We start from the raw sequence: 19933 nt of genomic DNA on the forward strand, positions 1-19933 counted from the left end.
CTCCTGTTCCCGAAATTGCCCATTTTCGTTCACAAGACGAGGGACAATCGGAGAGAATTCGCTTTACCACGGGAACAAAAATTTCAGTATTTTTTCGAGCACCGTTTCGAAACAATTTTCAACGACAAAATAAATTATTCCAGGCACCGGAGCGTCCGATCGGAAAAAGTACGCGACCGGTGACGTTGTTTTCCATTGGCGAAAGTTTGTTTCCTTTTTTCGCCGTTTCAATATCCTGGCCAACGGCCGTCGGGGAGGGATGGGGGGGATGCGAGACGAAATTTTCGGGCGGCCCCGTCGCATGGAAATCGAAAACGGTGAACGGTATCGGCTTGTTGTAAATCAATATCGAGATACGGAGCGGAACAGTCGGCTTTTATCATATATATTTGTCACCCGCCCGCCCACAAATATCCGGCAGCTTGCCATTATTTTCTATGCTATCGGTGATACCGGATCGACGAAATAAACGCGCGTATCTTGCCATCGATTCCGTGTCGTTCCGCCATCGATTGTCACTCCCCCCGCGCGTTTCCGGCGGACCTGACTTTAACCTACGCGAGCTTTCTAGCACGAAGCATCGAATTAGCGTGAACTTGGCGACCTGGCGGCAACGGTCGGCTTATGGATGCGCTATAGCGCCTCTATAATATCGAGGAAGCTCGAGCCCGAACGACCGCCATCGCTGCACACCACTGTGTGCACACAGTTCTAGCTCCGTCTTCGAGCTAAGGTGACGGCTGCAACTAAGTAGCATCGAGTGCAATCGAACTCTGGAGCTGATCGACACCCGCGCGAACAGTCTCCGACCCTTGGCGAACACTCCGTCGTTCTTTTCCGTGTTACTTTCCAGACCGAACGACGGAGCGGCAACCAGCGGCCACTCTGTTCTGGAAGGTGTGACTGCAGCTGCACCGGGCATGCAACCCTCAGGATGATGGGTACTCACTTTTCTGCGGCCGCAGCAGAGCATGGCTGCTGCGCTGCAGCTGCGGCGAGCCGTCGACGAGAGTTGAGGCTGATGACAGACGTAGCTGAGTCGTGCGCCCCCTTCCCGCTGCAGCTGCACCACGCGCACCTGCAGCTGCACCTGCTCCCGCTCCCGCTGCCCTTGACCGACACCGACTCGACCACCGTACTTGATGCGCACGTGTTTTCGCCACTGCATGAGTTCGGTGCGTCATGCCCTCTTCCTGAAATCAATCCGACAGTTACTAGGGCTCGCCTAGACCTAGGCCCCCCCAATCGCTGCCCCCCCCCCCCCCCGCCAGTTTAACAGCTAGCCATAACCAACTGGTCTGCTGGCCAGACATCGATAGACTAGTCACAGCGATGGAAACATGGTTGTCGACCTATTTGCTAGGCGCTGATAGTCTAGTATCTAGTTCGACCAAGTGCGCCGATAGCCAGACCTCGATAAACTTGTCTTCTTAGCGGTGCGTATCCGATTGCTGACCTATTTGTCGAGTACCTGCTGCTCTAACAGCTAGCGGACAAATAGGCAGACATCGATAAACTAGCCGTAACCTAATTCCAAGGTCCTAGTAGTCCGATGGCTGGTCAAACCGAGTCGACTGATAGGCGGAAACATAGATATACCAATCCTGATGATGGGGGCATGATCGCTGACCTATTTTCTAGCTCCTGGTAGTCCAACAGTTGGTTAGACTAAGTGGATCTTGATAGACCTGACTGGAGAGCTAATTGATAATGTTTTCTGAGGCAAAGTGCCCGGTTGCGAAGTGTCTGTACAGGACAAACTGCAAAACTAGCGGCTAGAGAAACAACCTTGACATAGTGAGTACAATAGCGACCGGAAACCTAATACACAAATCCTAAGATTTTCTCTGCAGCGTTCTCTGCGCGAAGCGTCTACGGTCAAGATAAACGCTATCAGACTTTCATCACCCAGCGGACAAAAATCCATAGGCGTCGCAGCACGCCTGGCAGAACGAAATGGCAGTGAAAAATTTTCGCGCGAATTCCCCGTGACCGAAATTCCGCCAAGATCGTCCGCGTTCTCTTTTAAGTCGCGTCCAATTTAGGGCATCACCGTCAAGCTAATTTTAGCCACCGAACGTTGTGGAATGACGAACAGCTTCTCATACACACACATACACACTCAGAGAAAGGGACAGAAAAAGAGAGAGAGGGAGACAGACCGATTCCCAATCGATATTGCGATAGCATTCACGTCAAAATATGTTGGAGGGTGAACGTGCGTGTACCCGGCGCGGATGTCGTTTCTGGGCCGGGTCGCGGTCGACCCGGGCGCCGGCAGCGACATCCGCAGGGGCAATCAGCCGCGTCTAACGGCCCCGCTAAAAGGGTTGCCGGGGTGTCGGCGGGTTCGCGCGGGGGCTAATGCACTTTGTTGGCGAAGTAGCTCCCCGGCAGTCAGAAATTTTTGCCGGCAGTAAGGATGCCAGAAGTTACTTCCCTTCGGGAAAGGAGGACGATCGATACGTACCAGGGGGAGAATCCGCCGGTTCTCAGAGTGTTCGCGGCGCACGCCAAATGTCTCTATAATCTCGACCAACACTAATAATCGAGCGCCGGTACCGGCGACACACTCCCTCAATTTGCAAACTTCCCGGCCAACAATTTCTCACGTCGTCGTCGATCGCGGCGACGGCCGCCACCCGCCCCATTCTCGCCGCTCCGAGCACAGCGCCCTGCGAAACGGTATTCGCAAGATTATGACACTTCCGTTGACCAGTTTCCAATAACAAGTTGTTCCGGAACTTCCGAAGAATTTACGATCCCGCCGACTTTATTCGCATCCTTCCGACGGATTCTAATAGCCTGCGAGCAACTCCAGCGTTTGTTTATCCGCGGAGGAATTTTCGATCGTCGAGCGACAGTGTCCCGAGCAACTTTTCCCAGCGACTGTACCCAGCACCGTATGCCGACGCCATCGTCGAACATTCCTCGGCCACTTTTTTATGATTATTCGCTTCAAAAAGAACGATCCACGGTAAATATTTACAATCGGAAAACACAGTGCGGAAAATATTTAAACAAACGTCCGTGCGAGTCCGATGACGTTTCGCGTCGAGGAGCGAGTGTCGGAGCGTCGGGACGCGTCGCGTCCGCTGTCTGCGACGGCCGAGGGTTGACTGGCCGAAATCAGGCGTCTTTTTACTATCGCCCCTTGGATCGTTCGCCCTCAAGGTTGCCGTCCCCGGCTGCACCCCGTCGTTTCTTTCTCCCCTCGCCACGTGTCCGAACTTTTGTTTGTGTGTACGCCTATTACCACCGGAACTGAGATGCTGGAATCTTCCAGCCCGGCGACCATAATCGCGTGTCTCCACCTATCTTCTTACCTTCCGGGCCCTGTTTTCGTCACGCGCGCCCCGATAACGGGAATATCCTCCGTCTGTTAACCCATTTCTGTTCCCCGCCCCAATTGCAATTCTCCACGAAAGTCCACGGTAGAAGTAAACCTTTATTTAGCTTCTCCGGTTAAAATTTAGCTTGCTTATTTAGCTTGCACGCTTGAAAATTTCCAATCGTCGCGACACGAAGTTAATGGAACGGCCACTGAGAAACGTGGAAAGATGCGCGAAATGCCTAAAAGATTGACGCCGCGATCTGGCAAATGTGGAACAGGGCCATAGGGTGCAGGCGTCGCCTGTCGGATTAAAATAAAATCATTGGGGATTCGTGGATGGGTCTCCGTGGCGCATTAATAAATTGATACGGCGCCGTATCGACTGGGAAATTAAAATACCAGGTCAGTTTAAATCCGGCCCGGTGCCGGCTCGATATTTTATATAATTATCCGGACGTGTTCGACCAACTTCCCTCGCGATCATCTTCATGCAAATCCCCTTCGCTGGCTAATGAAATTGAAAATTAGATGGGAACTTACTATCTCCCGGCGAAAGTTGCCGCGCGAGAACAAGAATACTACATCCTGGCGCAGCATTGTTATTAAAACTTTGTTCTAATAAAAGACCGGCGTTCTACGGTATCCTAATTTCGTTGTCAGACCGCGCAACAGCTGCAACGGAACCTGATCCGCAGCGAAAACTACGAACCACGCGCAGTTTACGAGCGCGGTAGCTGAAAGGCTCTACCTTCTTGGCTCGGTACCGACTCAACCAATCAAAATTATCGAAAATATCGATGCCTATAGCATCGTAGACTTCAAACTGAACCTGTCTATGGTTTCCAATCCTAAAAATTGCTCCGCGGTTTCGAGGTACCGCTTCGAAGGATTTCCTTGTACAACAGCCTAGCTTCGGTTTCTCATAAGTCTATCGCGTCCGGGCGTTTCTGAGGTGGCTGAACCCGATCCGGGGTGGCTTCCAGCTAAATCGGCAGGTGGCAGAGGCCGTAAACGAGTCCGTGCAAGACGCGTGCAGAAGGCTGTCCCAATCGATCGCACGTGGGGGGCCGGGCCGCGCTCCACAACAGTTGACCTAGGGCCGGCAGTTATGCTCGGAATCTCATAAGCGGCGGTCCGTCACGGCCGAATGTCTCGGTCTCTTCAATTGAATTCGGGTTACTATTCATACGACAGACATTCTGTGTCAAGCTCCCGCGCGTTCTGCTCCTCGTTAAGAATCAATGAAATCCTGAACCGCGGGGCGCGCGCGATGCGCCGCGCGGCGCCGTGGGGCTGTCGTGCCGGCAACCTTGACCTCCCCTGACGGATCTTCTCCCCTAAAAAGGGGGGCCGCAGCCCCTCGTGCACCGAGACAATTTGTCGGATAATCTCGTTTCGCTCGAACTTCCTCGAGCAATTAATGCTCCGCGTGACCCAGTTGCCGGGAACCGCTCCTTTGACTCCGCGACCGTTCGCGCGGCCAGGATAATGGCGGCTGCGAGGACCATTAATTCCTGGGGACCCTTTAGCCCTCTCGGTACCCGGAATTCCCAAAAGATCGCCCGGAATATCGCCGGGCGCTTCCTATTTTCCCGGCGGAGTCGACAAGGGTATCCGAAGATTTCGACGTTGTAATTTCCAAAAACGCGAGGTCCTCGTGACGCGATTGCGGTCGCTCGCCGAACAGAATGGGACGCGCTATGGCCAACGGGGATTAGCATACGCGCCGCATATGTGTGTTTAGGGCTAGGTCACCTGGGGCTGCGGTTAGGTCAGAAATTCGGCTCGCTCGCGTATACTGCGAATTGCGCTGGGTTAGGTCAGAATGCGTCGTATCTGGGTTACGGCGATTCCAGGTTGTTTTCCGTCGTGCAATGTGCGTCGATCCGGGCTCGGAGACCAGAGCTTTTTTCGATTCGAGTCGCGTCTCCTTTCGGTACTAACTCGCTAGGTCTCCCTACGCTAATACGGGTTAATGGAACGCCGTAAACAACGACACCAATCAGTCCCCAGCGGCAAGGAAAAACGTCCAATGATAACGATGCTCCTGCACAAAGAAAACTAAACTGTCCTCTGGAGGACGCTCCGCTGCCTGCTTCATATTTCCTACGGGCTCCTCGAGCATTAATTCGGCTGTGTAAACTTCGTTCGAAGCGACGCGTACAATTTTAATCGGAGACTGATGCTCGACAATTAACTGCTCTCGTTTCACGCATTTCTAATTCGTGTCGCAATTCTAGGATAGTTGTAGCATTACATTGACACTTGGCACTATGGCAACGAGTCAGCCTCGTGATCAAGATTTCAGATATTATCTACTAACTGTGGTTGTTATTTCTAGTAAACGAAATTTGAATTTTCTGCTGTCAAAGTTCAGGAACGAAGGCGAACAAAGACACGCGAGAAACTAATATCGTCTTGTGGTATCGGGGAAATTATTAAGGCCGAGGTCTGCTCCGAAATGCACGGGATCACTATGATCCTAGAACGATCAAGAAACAACTATGGTCAAAGACAGTTCACGAGGCACTATAGTATCGACAGCAAAACACATCGCATGCAGATAATTCGTATTTCCAGAGTAATCTCAAGGTGAAGCAATTCTCTGGGCTCGCTTGAAAGTTTGATTGAGTGAAATAGAGACAGAGAGAGAGAGAGAGAGAGAGAGAGAGACAGAGAGACAGAGAGGCTTGAGAAATAGAGAATTCAGTGCAGAGAGAAAAGGATGGTTTACCTTCTAAAAATCATTTCTCGTGCCGAGGGCCGGTGGGTCCCTGCTCGACCAGTCCTGGCTGATTTCTCTCATTCTGGTCTACAGATCACTCTCGCCCGTCCTTCTGAAAATCGAACGATAGATCCATCGATTAGGGTCCCGTTAATACTGCCGAATTAATTGAAACTTATTCTTTACAACAAGCACGTGAAATTTTTAATTTGTTGGTTGAGGTTCCACAGTCTTTGGAGAACTCAAACATCAGGGATGACATTTTTAAACGCAGAAGTTGTTCAACTGCGATTTTCACCGGCAGTCAATCGCTTGAAAACGCGAGCTTGAACTTTCAATCCCATCTCGTAGGTCGGCAAAGTTTCGCGGCTCATTTAGCCCCGCTGCTTCATTTTATTACAACTCACTACCCCCGGCCGTTCGCAGCATTTCATCCCACTCAAAGTTCAAAAAAACTTCCGTTCCGTGCATAAGAATGCACGTCGTCTGTACCGTCGTTATTAAAAATATTGCGCGCGGATTTTAAAAAATGGGAATTTTAATATAAATATTAAATCTAATAATTAAATGAAAGTTTGTCCTAGATAGCTAAATTTAATAGTGGTGAATTTTGTGTCAGCATCAGCGGTTATGTCATTGTTATAAATTAACAGAAATACACACGTTTTTGGAAAAATGTGTGTCTGGTTACTGACCTGGTGTGACACGAAAAAAAATCGTGGAGAAAAATTAATTACAGATAGTGAAAGTAGAGGCTTCAAGCTTGAAAATGAGTAGAAATTGATCGTCGTGCGATTTTTTTTTACGAAATTACAGTAATTTGAACATTAACGATTTTTTAGATATCACGATGTTATCAAGGATTATGCTCGTTCGAACTTGCTTGTCGTTTCTGACCCACCAAACGGTTTCAAAAAATCGTAAAGCAATTTTTTGGATATCGTTGGAAAAAGGAGACTTCAATCTTTAAAATTAAGTTAGAATCACTCGTATGAAAATTTTTTTAATGATTTTACACACGTGCGAATTTGTACTATATTTGAGAAAAAATGTATCTTCAGTTTCCAACGCGGAACGTCATGGGAAAAAATCCTCAGAAAAAATGGGCTACAGATAATGAAATTAGAGACTTTGAGCTTTGAAATGAGCTGTGGTTCATCGTTGTATGACTTTTTTTCACGGAAATACCACAATGTGAATATCATCGACTTTCTGAATATCATGAGGTCATATGGAATTTTCTGCTACCGGACTTACTCCTCTTTTCAGTTCTATGAAACAGCTACAAAAAATCGTAGAGCAATTTTTGACGACTCGTTTGAAAGAGGAAACTTTAATCTTCAAATCTGTGGTAGATTCAGTGAGGGAAAAAATTTTTTAATCATTTGACAGACTTGTGAATTGCCCCATTTTTCAAGCCAATTGTACCTTTAATTTCTAACGGGGAGTGTCACGGAAAAAAATTCTTAGAGAAAATGAACTCCAGATAGTAAAAGTAGAAGCTACGAGCTTTCAAATGAGCTACGGTTCGTCGACGTACGATTTTTCTTCACGAAAATACAACAACGTGAAGATCATCGACTTTTTGGATATCACGAGGTCATGCGGGATTTCGTGGCAACGAACTTACCCCTCTTTTCAGTTCAACAAAACGATGAAAAAAAGATCGCAGATCAAATTTTGCTAGGTCATCGGAAACAGAAGGGTCCAATCTACAAATCCGTGTACCGTTCAGTCCCAAGAAAAATTCTACACTGTTAGGAGAGGCGCGTGCCGCGGAACATAAACACGCCTTTCTCGTGCACGAGTTCATTACGGATAAAGAAAAGCTAATCACCGTAGCCATGAAAGAAATCATGGCGCAATCAGTTAAGAAGAAACATCCACCGGCACCACGCACCCTCGAAATTCCGAAAAATCGTCGTGTAATCCGCCAGCCAGGATACATCACCTATCTCCGTCGCGTCGCGTCGCGTCGTCCCGGAGCCGGAACCGGCAGAATTTCTCGGTCCGTCAGTGGTACAGGATAAAAACGTGTCCGCGGGCTCGGCACGCGAGAATAACTATGCCGGCACACGCGAACCGTGACTCAATAGTCGGCGTGCACGCCACTTAACGCTTAGCATCGCGAGTCGAGTCCCGAGGAGGACGATTTCCGTGGGGCACGCCGGCCGTGCCCGCAACTGCGCGCCGGAAAATCGCGTGGCCTGCCGGCGAACAAAAGGGGGGACCCCGCACTACTGCGCACAATCTTAAGGGGTGCTTCGATCGCAATCCGGTCCATGTGGTGTCAACCGCGATCCTACGGGAGGTGGGCCGGGTGGGCCGCGCCGGGAGGGTGAGGTTTGATCAGTCTCGCTCGGCGAAACAAAGATCCCCTAACTTGTTAATCCTTTCGGCCGCGCGCGCCCAGGGATTCCGGGTACTTTGTCGCAAAGCTGCCCGATCGCTCTTTAACCGCTTTGATCGCCAAGCCGGTTTCCGACCAAAGTATACCCACGGGCTGCCAAGATGTGTACGACTAACAGGCCACGACCGTCATATTGATGGTTCAAACTTCTTTCTAGGGGGACACATCGGTGGGAGTTCCCGCCGGATTCCATGGACAAATCATGAGAGCTTGGGGCATCTGGATGGCCGAGCATCTAGATTCTGAAGAATTTGATTCCTGAATTCTAGAATTCTACAGAGAATTCTAGGATTTGATTTCTGGGGACGTGTCGTGAGAGTTTGGGACATCTGGATGTCCGAGGATCTAGATTCTGGAGAATTTGATTTCTAGATTCTAGAATTCTAGAGTGAATTCTAGGATTTTATACCTGGGGACAAATCATGAGAGTTTAGGACATCCGCATGGCCGAGCATCTAAATTCTGAAGAATTTGATTCCTGAATTCTAGAATTCTAGAATGAATTCTAAGATTTGATATCTGGAGGCAAATCGTGAGAGTTTGGGACATCTGGGTGTCCTGTGCTAGAGGGTCCAAAGTACAATTTGTGACAACTGGATGTCCTATGCTAGAAGATCTAGTGTACAATTTACGGTAATTGGATGTCCTATTCTTGTGGAACTAGTGTACAATTTGGAACAACTGAATGTCCTGTGCTAGAGGGTCCAGGGTACAATTTGTAACAACTGGTTGTCCTATGCTAGAGGATCTAGGGTACAATTTATGGTAACTGGATGTCCTATTCTCGTGGAACTAGTGTACGATTTAGAACAACTGGATGTCATAACATAAAAGCATTAGAGTAGACTTTAGAACAACTGGATGTCCTAGCCTAGAGTATGTAGAATACAATGTAAAACAACAGGGTGTTCCAATCTACAGGATCTATGATAAAATTTAGAGCAACCGGATATTCTAACCTAGAAGACCTATGTGTGGTACAATTTAAAAAAATTTAACGTTCCAACCTAGGGAATCTAGTCTACACTTTGAGGCAACATGATGCCCTAACCTGGGCGTAATAGATGCTCTATCCTAGAGAACTAGGTTGCCCCAATCTATACAATGAAATTGTCCTCGTCCAGAGTGAATCCATCTGTCCTAACCTCGAAGCTCTGAATGTTTTAACCCGGAAGTTCCGAGGTGTCCTAAAACTAGATGGTCTAGAAGCTCGAACCTTGAAATTATTAATACCCTAGCGTTGGTACTCTAATCTAGAGCTTACAGGCTGCGTTAACCTACAAATCTCGGATACCCTAGAAATCCCGGCCGAAATGTTCGGAATACTTTGCATAAAACATCGAGACCGCAGTCGGTGGTGCACGGAGGATCATCAGCTTAGAGACGTCAAGAATTCGATAACATTGCGAGGGAGGCGGTTAGAGGATCGAATCCCGTGTACTCGGTCGGTGAACAGACTGTTAGGTAACAAACACCTGTTCAACGGTTAGATCAGCCAGGGAGAAAGAATGGCCGGAGACTGGACATTCAACTGGTTTCCCCGAACTTCATTGTCCAAATCTGCTTTCCGTTTCGCGTCCAGGGGATCGATAGGGGACGTAAGGAGAGGGTCCGGTGATTGGGTATGAAGCAAGAAACGAGGAAGGGAACGTGGTGGACGGTACAACAATCGCTGTATCGGCGGAAAAGTAAAAGTGGCTTGAAAATTTAAGGGGCTTCGGGATCGACACGCTTCAGCGGGTGTAACTGTTGCTACTTTGGTAACAAAGTTACAGTTTAGCGGACGTGTTTTCTACAGCTTCCCTCTTTTGCCACTTCGAGCTTCCGTAAGTGCCGGCAGGAGTTAAGGATTAGCTACGCGATTGCTACGCGATGGCTGCACAAATAGCTACCAAATGCCTAACGCCAGCGAACGGACCAATACCAGAAGAGTCTCATTGTACCAACTTGCGGAACAGCGTCCACAGTATCCGATGGTCTATCTAGACCGAGAAAATCATAAGTCTGGCGTCCCATTTCTCCAAACCGGCGTGTCGAACGTCTCCCGAAGCGAAAGAATTCTCTGAGAAAACGGGGGCATCGGTTGAGTGGCCGGGGAAGAAGGGGTGAGGGGAAGTAACCGAAGTAGCAAAAAGGCGTGAAGCAGGCCGCCATACGGAAGACAAATCTCCGCGTTCGAGGGTATCCAGTGGAAGCGAGCGATAAGGCGTCGGTCGTGGGGCCGCGGCGAGTAGACAGCGGACCGTCGGCCGGAATTTTCGGATCGCGGGGAAGCGGTAAGCGCGGCGGGGGAGGAGGGGGACGGCGATCGATAAGGGATAGTTTAAGGCCGAGAGCGGCGAGCACGTAGAGGAAGAGGCTGAGAGGCGCGTAGGAATGCCGGCTGGCTAGGAGCTCTGGCAGGCAGGCAGGTCTTGTTTAGGGGTAGCTAACGAGCGACACCTGTCAGTGTGCTTGGCAAAAAACGTGGCAGAGGTTGGATGGGGGGTAGAGCGAACGGGAAAAGAGTGACGGGGGGCCGGCGTCGGGTGCAGGGGGCCGGGTAAAAGGGTGTCAGACCCGACCGGTCGACCCAGAGAGGAGGAACGAGACTTGTCGCGACAGGATAGGGGACAGCCGGGTCGGAGGAAGCGAAAAGGATGGAGTGTCGAGCACGATGGCGTGCGGGAACCCATGGTCCCGGCCCGGCCGATCGATATACCCTTTTTCGAGAGTGCCGACCCTCCCTGGCCGGCTCGGCAGCCTCTCTTCCCCGAGGAAGAGCCGCCGCGTGCGAACTAGGGCCTTCGGGTCCTACCGAGGACACCCGGCGGATCGAAAAGCACCTGGACGCGGGCGAGGGGACCTACCTTGCCAGTCGACGACCCACGGCAGTCCCGGAGTCCTCCCCGGAGGTGGTCTTCAGGGAGGTCTTCAGGTTCCCCAGCGACGGCGAAGGAAGCGGCGCGGATTTTCCGGTTGCAGCTTTCTCACCTCACCGTATAACGCCACGCGGGAATCAATACGCGCGCCTGCCTCAAGCTTCCTCTCTCTCTCTCTCTCGCTCTCTCTCTTTCTTTCTCTCTCTCTTGCGCGCGCTCTCTCTCTCTCGCTCTATCCCTCGGTCTCTCTCGCTCTGGAGCGCCCCTCCACCCTGTCTGTCGACGCTTCTCCGCCCTGGCTCGAACCCACGGGCTACTCGCTACTCTAGCCGGCGTTTTACACTGCCTAACCAGCACCGACCTGACCCGCTGCCGCCTGGCGGAACCAGGCTGGGCTTTCGACGCCGATTTTTCGAACGCACCCCCGATCCCGCGTCTGGGGGTGCACCCAGGCCAAACACCTGCGACGAGACACTAGGCGCTAAGGCGACCGAACTACACGAGAACCCCGGCGATTCGCCTGACCACGGTGTGCAACGCACCGCGCCGCAAAACCACGACTACCTGAGGCACCCGGGCGGACATGTTGGACGAGGACACTGCGCACACGCGCCGCTGACGACGGCCCCCGGCGCCCTTTTTCTCGCGCTGCCTACCACGCCGGACGGCCCTACAACCCGCAGCCAACGGAATCAATTTTTACGCGACCGAGACGCCCGGCTTCCAACGTCGCATCAGAATCGGGGGACACCGGATCGCCGGTTTTTTCGGCCCGACGATGGCCCGATGGATATTTCCTCGGAGAATCGGTCCAGCCGACGATTCCGCTGCGGTTGTATCCTATCTTTTGGATAACATTTCTTTTTTTTTAATACCGATGCAACAGGTTCTTTCGATGCAATTTGTGGGAGGGGTACTGTGTTTTCGCGAGGGGAAATTTTGGGCGGGGAGGAAGGATTTTTGGGGGCTGTTGTAGTCTCGTGGAAATTTACTTTGGAGACACATTTGGAACTGTTTGGACATTCGGCGGCTGCGTTTGCGGAAGTTTTGCCGGTATTTTAGATATTTTATGCTGCACTTTTGGCAATTAGACGGCGCATAATTGGAAACAGGTTGTTGCATTTTGGGTAATTATCGTTACACAGAACATTCGCAGTTGTAGTTTGGTAGAAAAATCGCAAAAATGGGGGTCATTTTAGAATTTCTATGGTGCACTTTTGGGAATTAGATGGTGCATAATTAGAAACAAGTTGTTATATTCTGGTTAATTATTGTTTCACAGAATATTCGCAGTTGTAGTTTGGCAGAAAGAATGCAAAAAATTTAGAACTGCATTTTAGAAATTCTATGGTGCACTTTTGGGAATTATATAGTGCATAATTGGAAACAGGTTGTTACATTCTAATTAATTATTGTTACATAGAACATTCGTAGTTGTAGTTTGGTAGAAAAATCGCAAAAAAATTTGGGACTGCATTTTGGATATTCGAGGCTACGTTTCGAATATCTGAGGTTACATTTTGGACATTTCGGCTCAACATGAGTGAAGAACCTGAGCGTTCGCGCGACACGGTTGACGAAATTCGCAGCAAATAATACTCCGAGACCGGTCGATTTTCGTCGAAAAAACGTGTAAGGGTTTCTCTCGATTGTATAAATTGTTCCCGGCCGCAGTGATCGAATTATCGGATCGGATGAAAGCAGAAACAAGGGATGTTTCTCCGGGACCGAAACACGCGATAACACTTGGCCACCGCTCGGGGATCGAGAAATAAAATATAGATCCGTCTGGGAAATTGATTCTGTGCCGCCGCGAATCCCCGATTCTTCCATCTTCGGGCTCTCTTTGCTCGTTCTCGGGGCTGTCGAATCCTCGCACGCAGACGTTGAAATTTCTCCGCGCCCCTCGCCCCCGCCGCGTCTCGCCCCGACGACGACAGTGACGGAGCATGGTGCAACTACATCGTTTTCGACGACAACCAGTCGATTCTTATGAAACTTACCCGAGGGGATGTTTCTCGGATGAATATTTCACGCGCGACACTTCGTAATTATTTACTTTTGGGGTTTCGCCGATGCAACCCTTCCATCGGTTATCTAAATAATTCAATAATCCAGAAGATCCGTGCACGAGAAATAATTCGGCTGGAATTCTGTGTTTCTTAATCGCCGACGAGGCTTCGCAAAAATTCGGTTTCGGCTAATTAATGAGAACGTTTCTGCGTCCGTGAATAATTACTATGACAGACGCTCGCTTCGCACGATCGAACGCTTTCAACCGGGAAGGTGGCATTAATTAGAGCCTCGAAACCCAATTTTATCGCGGAACCCCGAGTTTTATCGGCGGGGACCGTTTCCAGCTGAGAACCCCTGGCTAATTAGATGAAGCACTGTCCAAAACCTGGCTTTTCAAAGTCTAATTTTTCAGATCAGCGCCGGCCAACTTTTTTCCCGCGGCACCGGACAAATTCGAAACTCGGCGTAAACTCGATTCCCCGGGAGAATCAACGTCCCTAAGTGCTGCTAAAAATAATTTTCAGGCTTAGGGAGCTGCTTCCGGATCGTTCGCATCGTCAAAATATCGATAAATTTGTTTCGATTGGAAAAGGGGGGCCGCCGGCCGGGCGTTCGATCCTCGAATTGCTTCGATAAATCCTGATACCGGGGACAGGGGGGAGCCGGATCATTCTGACTGTTTCGGTCAGGGTCGACTATTATGGTTTTCCACGAAATCACGTGCGGTAATCACCGTGTTTTACGAGCTGCTGCGAGCTGCAGACTATTAGATCGATACAATCGGCCTAGCCGTGGTGCTTCTGAGACACGCTGATTGCGAGAGCTCCTCGGCTAATTTTTTTCTCTGTCTATACCGGCCCTGTCCCCCGGGTAAAAGATCGCAATCAGCTGGTGATTGTCGTGTACTCGTACCCGAGCACAGTCTGTACACTCTGACGCAAAGAGTGCTAAGTAGATGCGGGCGGTTTTTCGTCGGACACTCGCTTTCAAGCCCAGCTTTCCTCCGAATTTTAATCCAACTTTCTTCTTTTTTTCGTCTGCTCGCGCCAGTCGAGCGTACCGGGTGCTCCGGTTTGTCATGGAATATGTGCTATTTCCAAGATCAATTTCTTCCGGAAATTTTGGACCATTTTTTCGACCATAATATCTGAACGCAAGGGTCTTAAAGATCGAAATTATTTTCATCAATATCCTAGCTCAATCTGACCTCCGAGCCAGGCTTATTTCGCTTCAAAATATTAAGTAGATCTGGACCGCGGTGGTCAGACAATCTATACTCCTCTACTTTTATAATCTCATATGCTTAATTACAATAAATGCATATTGCATCGAAACAAATTAAAATAAAATATATTCACCATACACGATAAAATAGAAATTTGTTCCCGCGAGCATACGTCTGCGTACATCGTTCAATCGAGCCGAAAAATCCCGGAGCTGTAAACTCGGTTCGATAGTTAAGTAGATAAGGACACTCATGTCCGGACAGAGTTCCTGATGACGTTCGAGTACGTCCTCGGTTTCTCTGGGGGGGCTCTGACGCACGCAGGCAAGACCGTCTCGGCCAGTTAGCGACTTTCGTATTCAATAACGCCGACCACTTTGTCGGCGCACCGTGTAAAATAAACGGCGCCGCGAGCGGCGACATTAATAACGGCGGGGAATCGGCGGCCGAATCCCTCGGACGTCCAATAAAATTTCCGGTGAATGGCTTTCAAATTTATTCGGGTCTCGATCCTCGTCCCCGTGACGAGCAATTAAACGCAAAAACGAGAGGATTCCCGGCGCCCGACTCGACGAGAGGGCGAAGGGACTGGAAGGGTGGCCCGCGGTGGGGGCGGTAACGGGGAGGGTGGAAACGGTGCGAGAGGAAGGATCGCCGAACAAGATCGATGAAAGTTACTTGTCTTTCGCGGCAGTGTATCAGTTTCACGCCGGTCACTTGGAGAGCCTGAAACAGGATACACCGGGCTCGAGTTCTTGCCCGCTGCGACCCCTGGCAACCCCGTGAACCCTTACCTGGACCCGTTGCACCGAAAAAGTTAATTAAACGAGGCTGAAGATCGTTCTCGTTCGTGGAATAAATAAAGCTATACTCGAAACATTAATCGTACAATTTTTCGTTCGCGGGAAATTATTATTGCAATCGACTACAATTTTAATTATTATTACGATTGATTACAATTTGAATTGTTGAGTCGACTGCTCAATCGTGCTCTCGTTTATTATTAGATGTCCGGTATTAATCTGTCCATCTTGATCTAACTTATGAGAGAGTTACACAGTAATTTCTCCCTAATTCTTGCTAATTATTTAGTAATTATTAGTCATTTCTCCCTAATTTTCGTAAACACTGGATTTACGGAGCACAAAAAACAGCTGTTTTATATTAGTCTATAGAAGTAACAATAAGACATTTATTCTGATTTTTAACAAGTGTTATTGTAACATTTGTAACATTTAAGTAACACGTAAATTGAATAAATTACTCATAAGTGTATCTTTACGATACGAACAATCGTAAATTAAACAATTAGTGACCCGTCATTTTGACCGGTTCCGTAAATCTAGCGTTAAATGGATTTTTATTAAATGGCTATCGTATCTCCTCTTCTCAAATAGTCCATTTCTGTGCTTAATCCGAGCGCAATTAGGGCGAAATTACCATACCATAAAACACGTTCTAAAATCGTAAATCTATCTAGGCCAATTCGATTAACGCCTAAAATGGTTTACACAGAAATACAGAATACGATTCCTGATTTAAGTTCGTCGATATCCAGTACAGATGTCTATTTTCGAGCAGCGTATTCGAAGGCGGCGCGAGTTCGCGCCAACAGCGGCCAAAATGGCGCACGCACCGCGGCAAATTTGAAATCTCCGAACGCGGCGACCGCCTCTGCGCGCTCGTGCTTCGAAATTTCTTGATTGAATCGCGTGCCGATGGCTCGTCGACAGAAAATCCTGAATAAACAATTAAAACCGAATCGAACGGCTTCGCCCCGATCGAAAGTAATTTCTGTTGGCGTGTCGTCAACGAGGCTCGAGTGATTCGCCGAGGGCACCGAAGGACACCGGGTCTAAAGTTAAGTCGCCCTCCGTTGTCATCCCCATCGAGCCTAAACGTCCTACTTCCGGTTCGGCTATTCTGGCCTCAATCGATCGGAGAGAGGCCGCCTCCGTGTCAAAAACACTCGGCGGAAAGACGTCGTCGCGTCGATTCTACGCCGAGGAAACGGGATCGTCCGTCCGCTCATAAATTTTCAGGACGGACTGTAGCTGCGGCTCGGATTACCCGGTACCCGATTCTACGCCGCCGAGATTTCTGCGATCGATCCATCGGCTGGTGGATTCTACAGTCTACTTAATAATCGAACCCGTCGTCCCTTCGCGGCGTTTCCCAGGCTGTACGCGCGGACCATCGCAGGCTGCGTTTAACAAAAGCCTGTTCGCAGATATCGTTCCGCTTTAATCGCATGGGACAAAAATGTTCTCGAAAGTCCCGACGCACTCGCAATCGATCCCTTCTATTTCGATTTGCATACTCGAGTCGAGCGAGAAGGTGATTATTCATGAGCCGCGCAGTTCCATAATCTGGATCATCTTTTTCTCGTTCATTATATCCGTCCACGGGGCTGCTCGCGAGAGACCCGGGCGCCATTTTTCTGGACGATACTCAATTTTCCAGCTGAGTGAGACTTATTTCAGTTCTTAGGAGCCTCGGCCCCTATAACTTTCAATCATCATTTTCGCTGGTCTAATTTAGCGCCGGGAAGCCCCTCCGGGACTCCGGTTAAAGGGTTTCCCAAAAGAACACGAATTTAAACAATTCTCTCGCGTTCTTTCCTGTTTCGATGCGCGCAGATAAACACAGCTATACTGACTACAATGCTCGAGTAAACATAAATCATTAAATTTTAACAATTTTCAATAACTATTCTGCCTTTTTGTACAGCATTATCATGAACAATTCATAGACACGCTTGCGAAATCACCATCGAGCATTCCTTCTCCACGCGGGGAAAGCCTTCCGAAGACCACCTTCTGGAGCAAAGATCGAAGATGGTGTCAGAATTTTTACTGACTTTCTTCTGACCTTGTGCAAGACATCTGGCACTCGCAGATCGTCTTCGCCCAGGTCCTAAAAATCGTCCAAGTGCGCCGCTAGCGATTAATTTTGCTCACAGGATTTTTATCCTTCGCATCATATCCCGGGGCCCCGATGGGAATGAGTACGGCCTTGGCGGTGCTCGTATGCGTGACGTTGAACCAACACGCGAGCGCAGACTCGCGTGACACCGGCGTAACCCTCGACCACATCGGGAGCTCCACGATGGACGGGGGTCGTGGCTGAAAGGCAAGGGGCTGAAAAAAGGTGTGAATGCCGGATGGCGTTCATTCAAATGCCGTCCAATCGCAGCTGTCGTACTCCAGGTCGAGTGGCAGGTCCGGGCCCGGCATCCGCCGGCAAATTATTAATTCCTCGCCGGTGATGTGTGCCCGGGCGGCGGCGGCGGGCATGGGTGTCGCGTTGCGTTAACGAGGCGAGTTAACCCGAAATCGGGACGAAAGACATCGTTCCCGGCGAAAAGGCGCCGGGAGGACGTGTTATCCGTAAGGCCGCCGCGACGCACCGTGCCCGCCATTACGCTGGAACTTCCGCAATAGCCCCGTGCAACTTTCGATTAGCATCCCCTAGGGCTCCGCGGAAATTAGGGGGCAGACGCGATCATTATTTCTAACGTCCACCCCTCGCTCCTCTAAACTGCTCCATCTTTGCACCTGCTCGGCCGACTGTCAATGAAACAGTGCGCAGCGGCTCTCAACCTAATAGCCCCTATTCAGCCGGGAAAATGGTCATCCTGATCTTTGGCCAACTGTCTCCGCTATCTTATAATGTTATACTGCTCCACGCCTACATACTAAACAGTTTAATTACTAACACTGAGAACCATATTTAACCGGTCCTTGCGACGAGTGTACTAATTAAAGACAGCTAAGTGGTTAAGAAGGATATGTGCTTTGTTATTCTTTATTAAACTAGATATTTCGTAAAAGTGTTGCACTTAAGCAAAATACGAAGAAGATAAAAAACATGTACAGTATAATAGAATGGAAATAGAATAGAAATAGAATAGAAATAGAATAGAGCAGAGTAGAATAGAATAGAATAGAATGGAATAGAATAGAATAGAAATAGAATAAAAATAGAATAGAATAAAAATAGACTAAAAATAGAATAGAATAGAAATAGAATAAAAATAGAATAGAATAGAAATAGACTAAAAATAGAATAGAGTAGAAATAGAATAGAATACAATATAATTATATTACAGTATAATAAAAACATACACAGCTTGCAAAAAGGTTGCAACAAGCCAACAGGTTGACCAGTTAGCAGAAAGGTTAAAGAAGAAATTTTTATTTTTGACAGCGGATTTCCACTGCACGCTAACAGGATATCGTAAATTGTTGATTAATGCACGGTAATTTAGAGACATCGATGTTCGAGATAAGGCTGTACATAAAAGAACGCGCGATAGAAGAAATATTATATGCCATAAATATTGGGTCAATCACGGATCAGGATACACATGTGTGGCCGAGCATGCATTGGCCGGGGCTACTTCGACGAAAAAATCCAGGCACAGAGTTCTGCGCCGTCGAAAATTAATCGTTGTCCGCCTGGAAAAGTGTGTCAAACGTCTCGATCGATCGATTATTTGCTCGGTGTCGTACGTCCTGCCGATTGGTTCGTATTATCGTCGCTCCGCTGATTCCGACCCCTACTAGCGGCTAACAAAAGTCGCCTCGAGAGTACACTGTCCAAAATTAGGAACACCGAGTGACACCTTCCAGAATACTAAAACACCTACTCAAAGCGCGATCATCGCGATCCTGCGACCTTTTCAATTAAACCGGTCGACTGCCTCTGGTTTCAAGGACGAAATAATAGAAAGGACCTTTAGTTTACCCCACCCCCGCTATTTCGCCACGAATGTTCATGCATTCCTGTGGATCAGCTCCTATGTCGCGTTACCGTTCCATGAAATTTGCATATAATTATACAAACATTCGCTCGTATTTATTTTATATCCATTGTCGCCATAAAATACTTTTATTAACAGTTCAGCGAATTTTTACACCTTCCTGCACTCTTTCCTATTGAAATATATCACATAGAGCGAATAATATTTTAAGGAGAATGTGCAAAAGGGTACCCAGTTATTGACGTAAGGATTAAGGTGCATAGGAAATGCATTTGCAGCAGCCTGTAGTTACAGGGTTAAAATAGAGAAACAGGTGCAGGGGGTTAATACTAAACGTGCCGAAGTCCAACACCGTTGCCCTATAAAAATGTCAAGATTGAATTTATTTAAACTGCTGACGATATTTCAATTCAAAGAAACCCATTCAACAATTTTTAATGGCAGCGGTGTTACGACTGCGACGATTATAAAATATAAAATATGAAGCCGGTCATTCGACACCGGCGGTGTTTAGTGTTAAGGGGTTAAAAGTGGCGCACCCGTGGGCCCGCGGTGGGTACGTCACTGGTACGCATACGTCGATGGCGGTGAGCGTGC

General features: G+C 48.7%; 1 protein-coding gene across 4 annotated transcripts in view; it reads right to left on the reverse strand.

Annotated features, from left to right (window-relative positions):
* The window catches only part of RhoGAP100F (Rho GTPase activating protein at 100F), a 58012-nt gene extending 46092 nt beyond the window's left edge, over positions 1-11920 (reverse strand). For all 4 annotated transcript variants that reach the window (XM_076521493.1, XM_076521492.1, XM_076521497.1 and 1 more), the window contains exons 1-3: positions 11319-11920; positions 6069-6171; positions 950-1193 (exon numbers count right to left, since the gene is read on the reverse strand). In XM_076521493.1, the coding sequence (XP_076377608.1) occupies positions 950-1168 (219 nt within the window). In that variant the 5' untranslated portion in view covers positions 1169-1193; positions 6069-6171; positions 11319-11920. The remainder of the gene's footprint in view (positions 1-949; positions 1194-6068; positions 6172-11318) is intronic.
* Positions 11921-19933: the final 8013 nt, after the last annotated feature.

Source organism: Megalopta genalis, chromosome 5 (assembly GCF_051020955.1).
Source record: "Megalopta genalis isolate 19385.01 chromosome 5, iyMegGena1_principal, whole genome shotgun sequence".
In the NCBI taxonomy this organism is placed as follows: domain Eukaryota; kingdom Metazoa; phylum Arthropoda; class Insecta; order Hymenoptera; family Halictidae; genus Megalopta; species Megalopta genalis.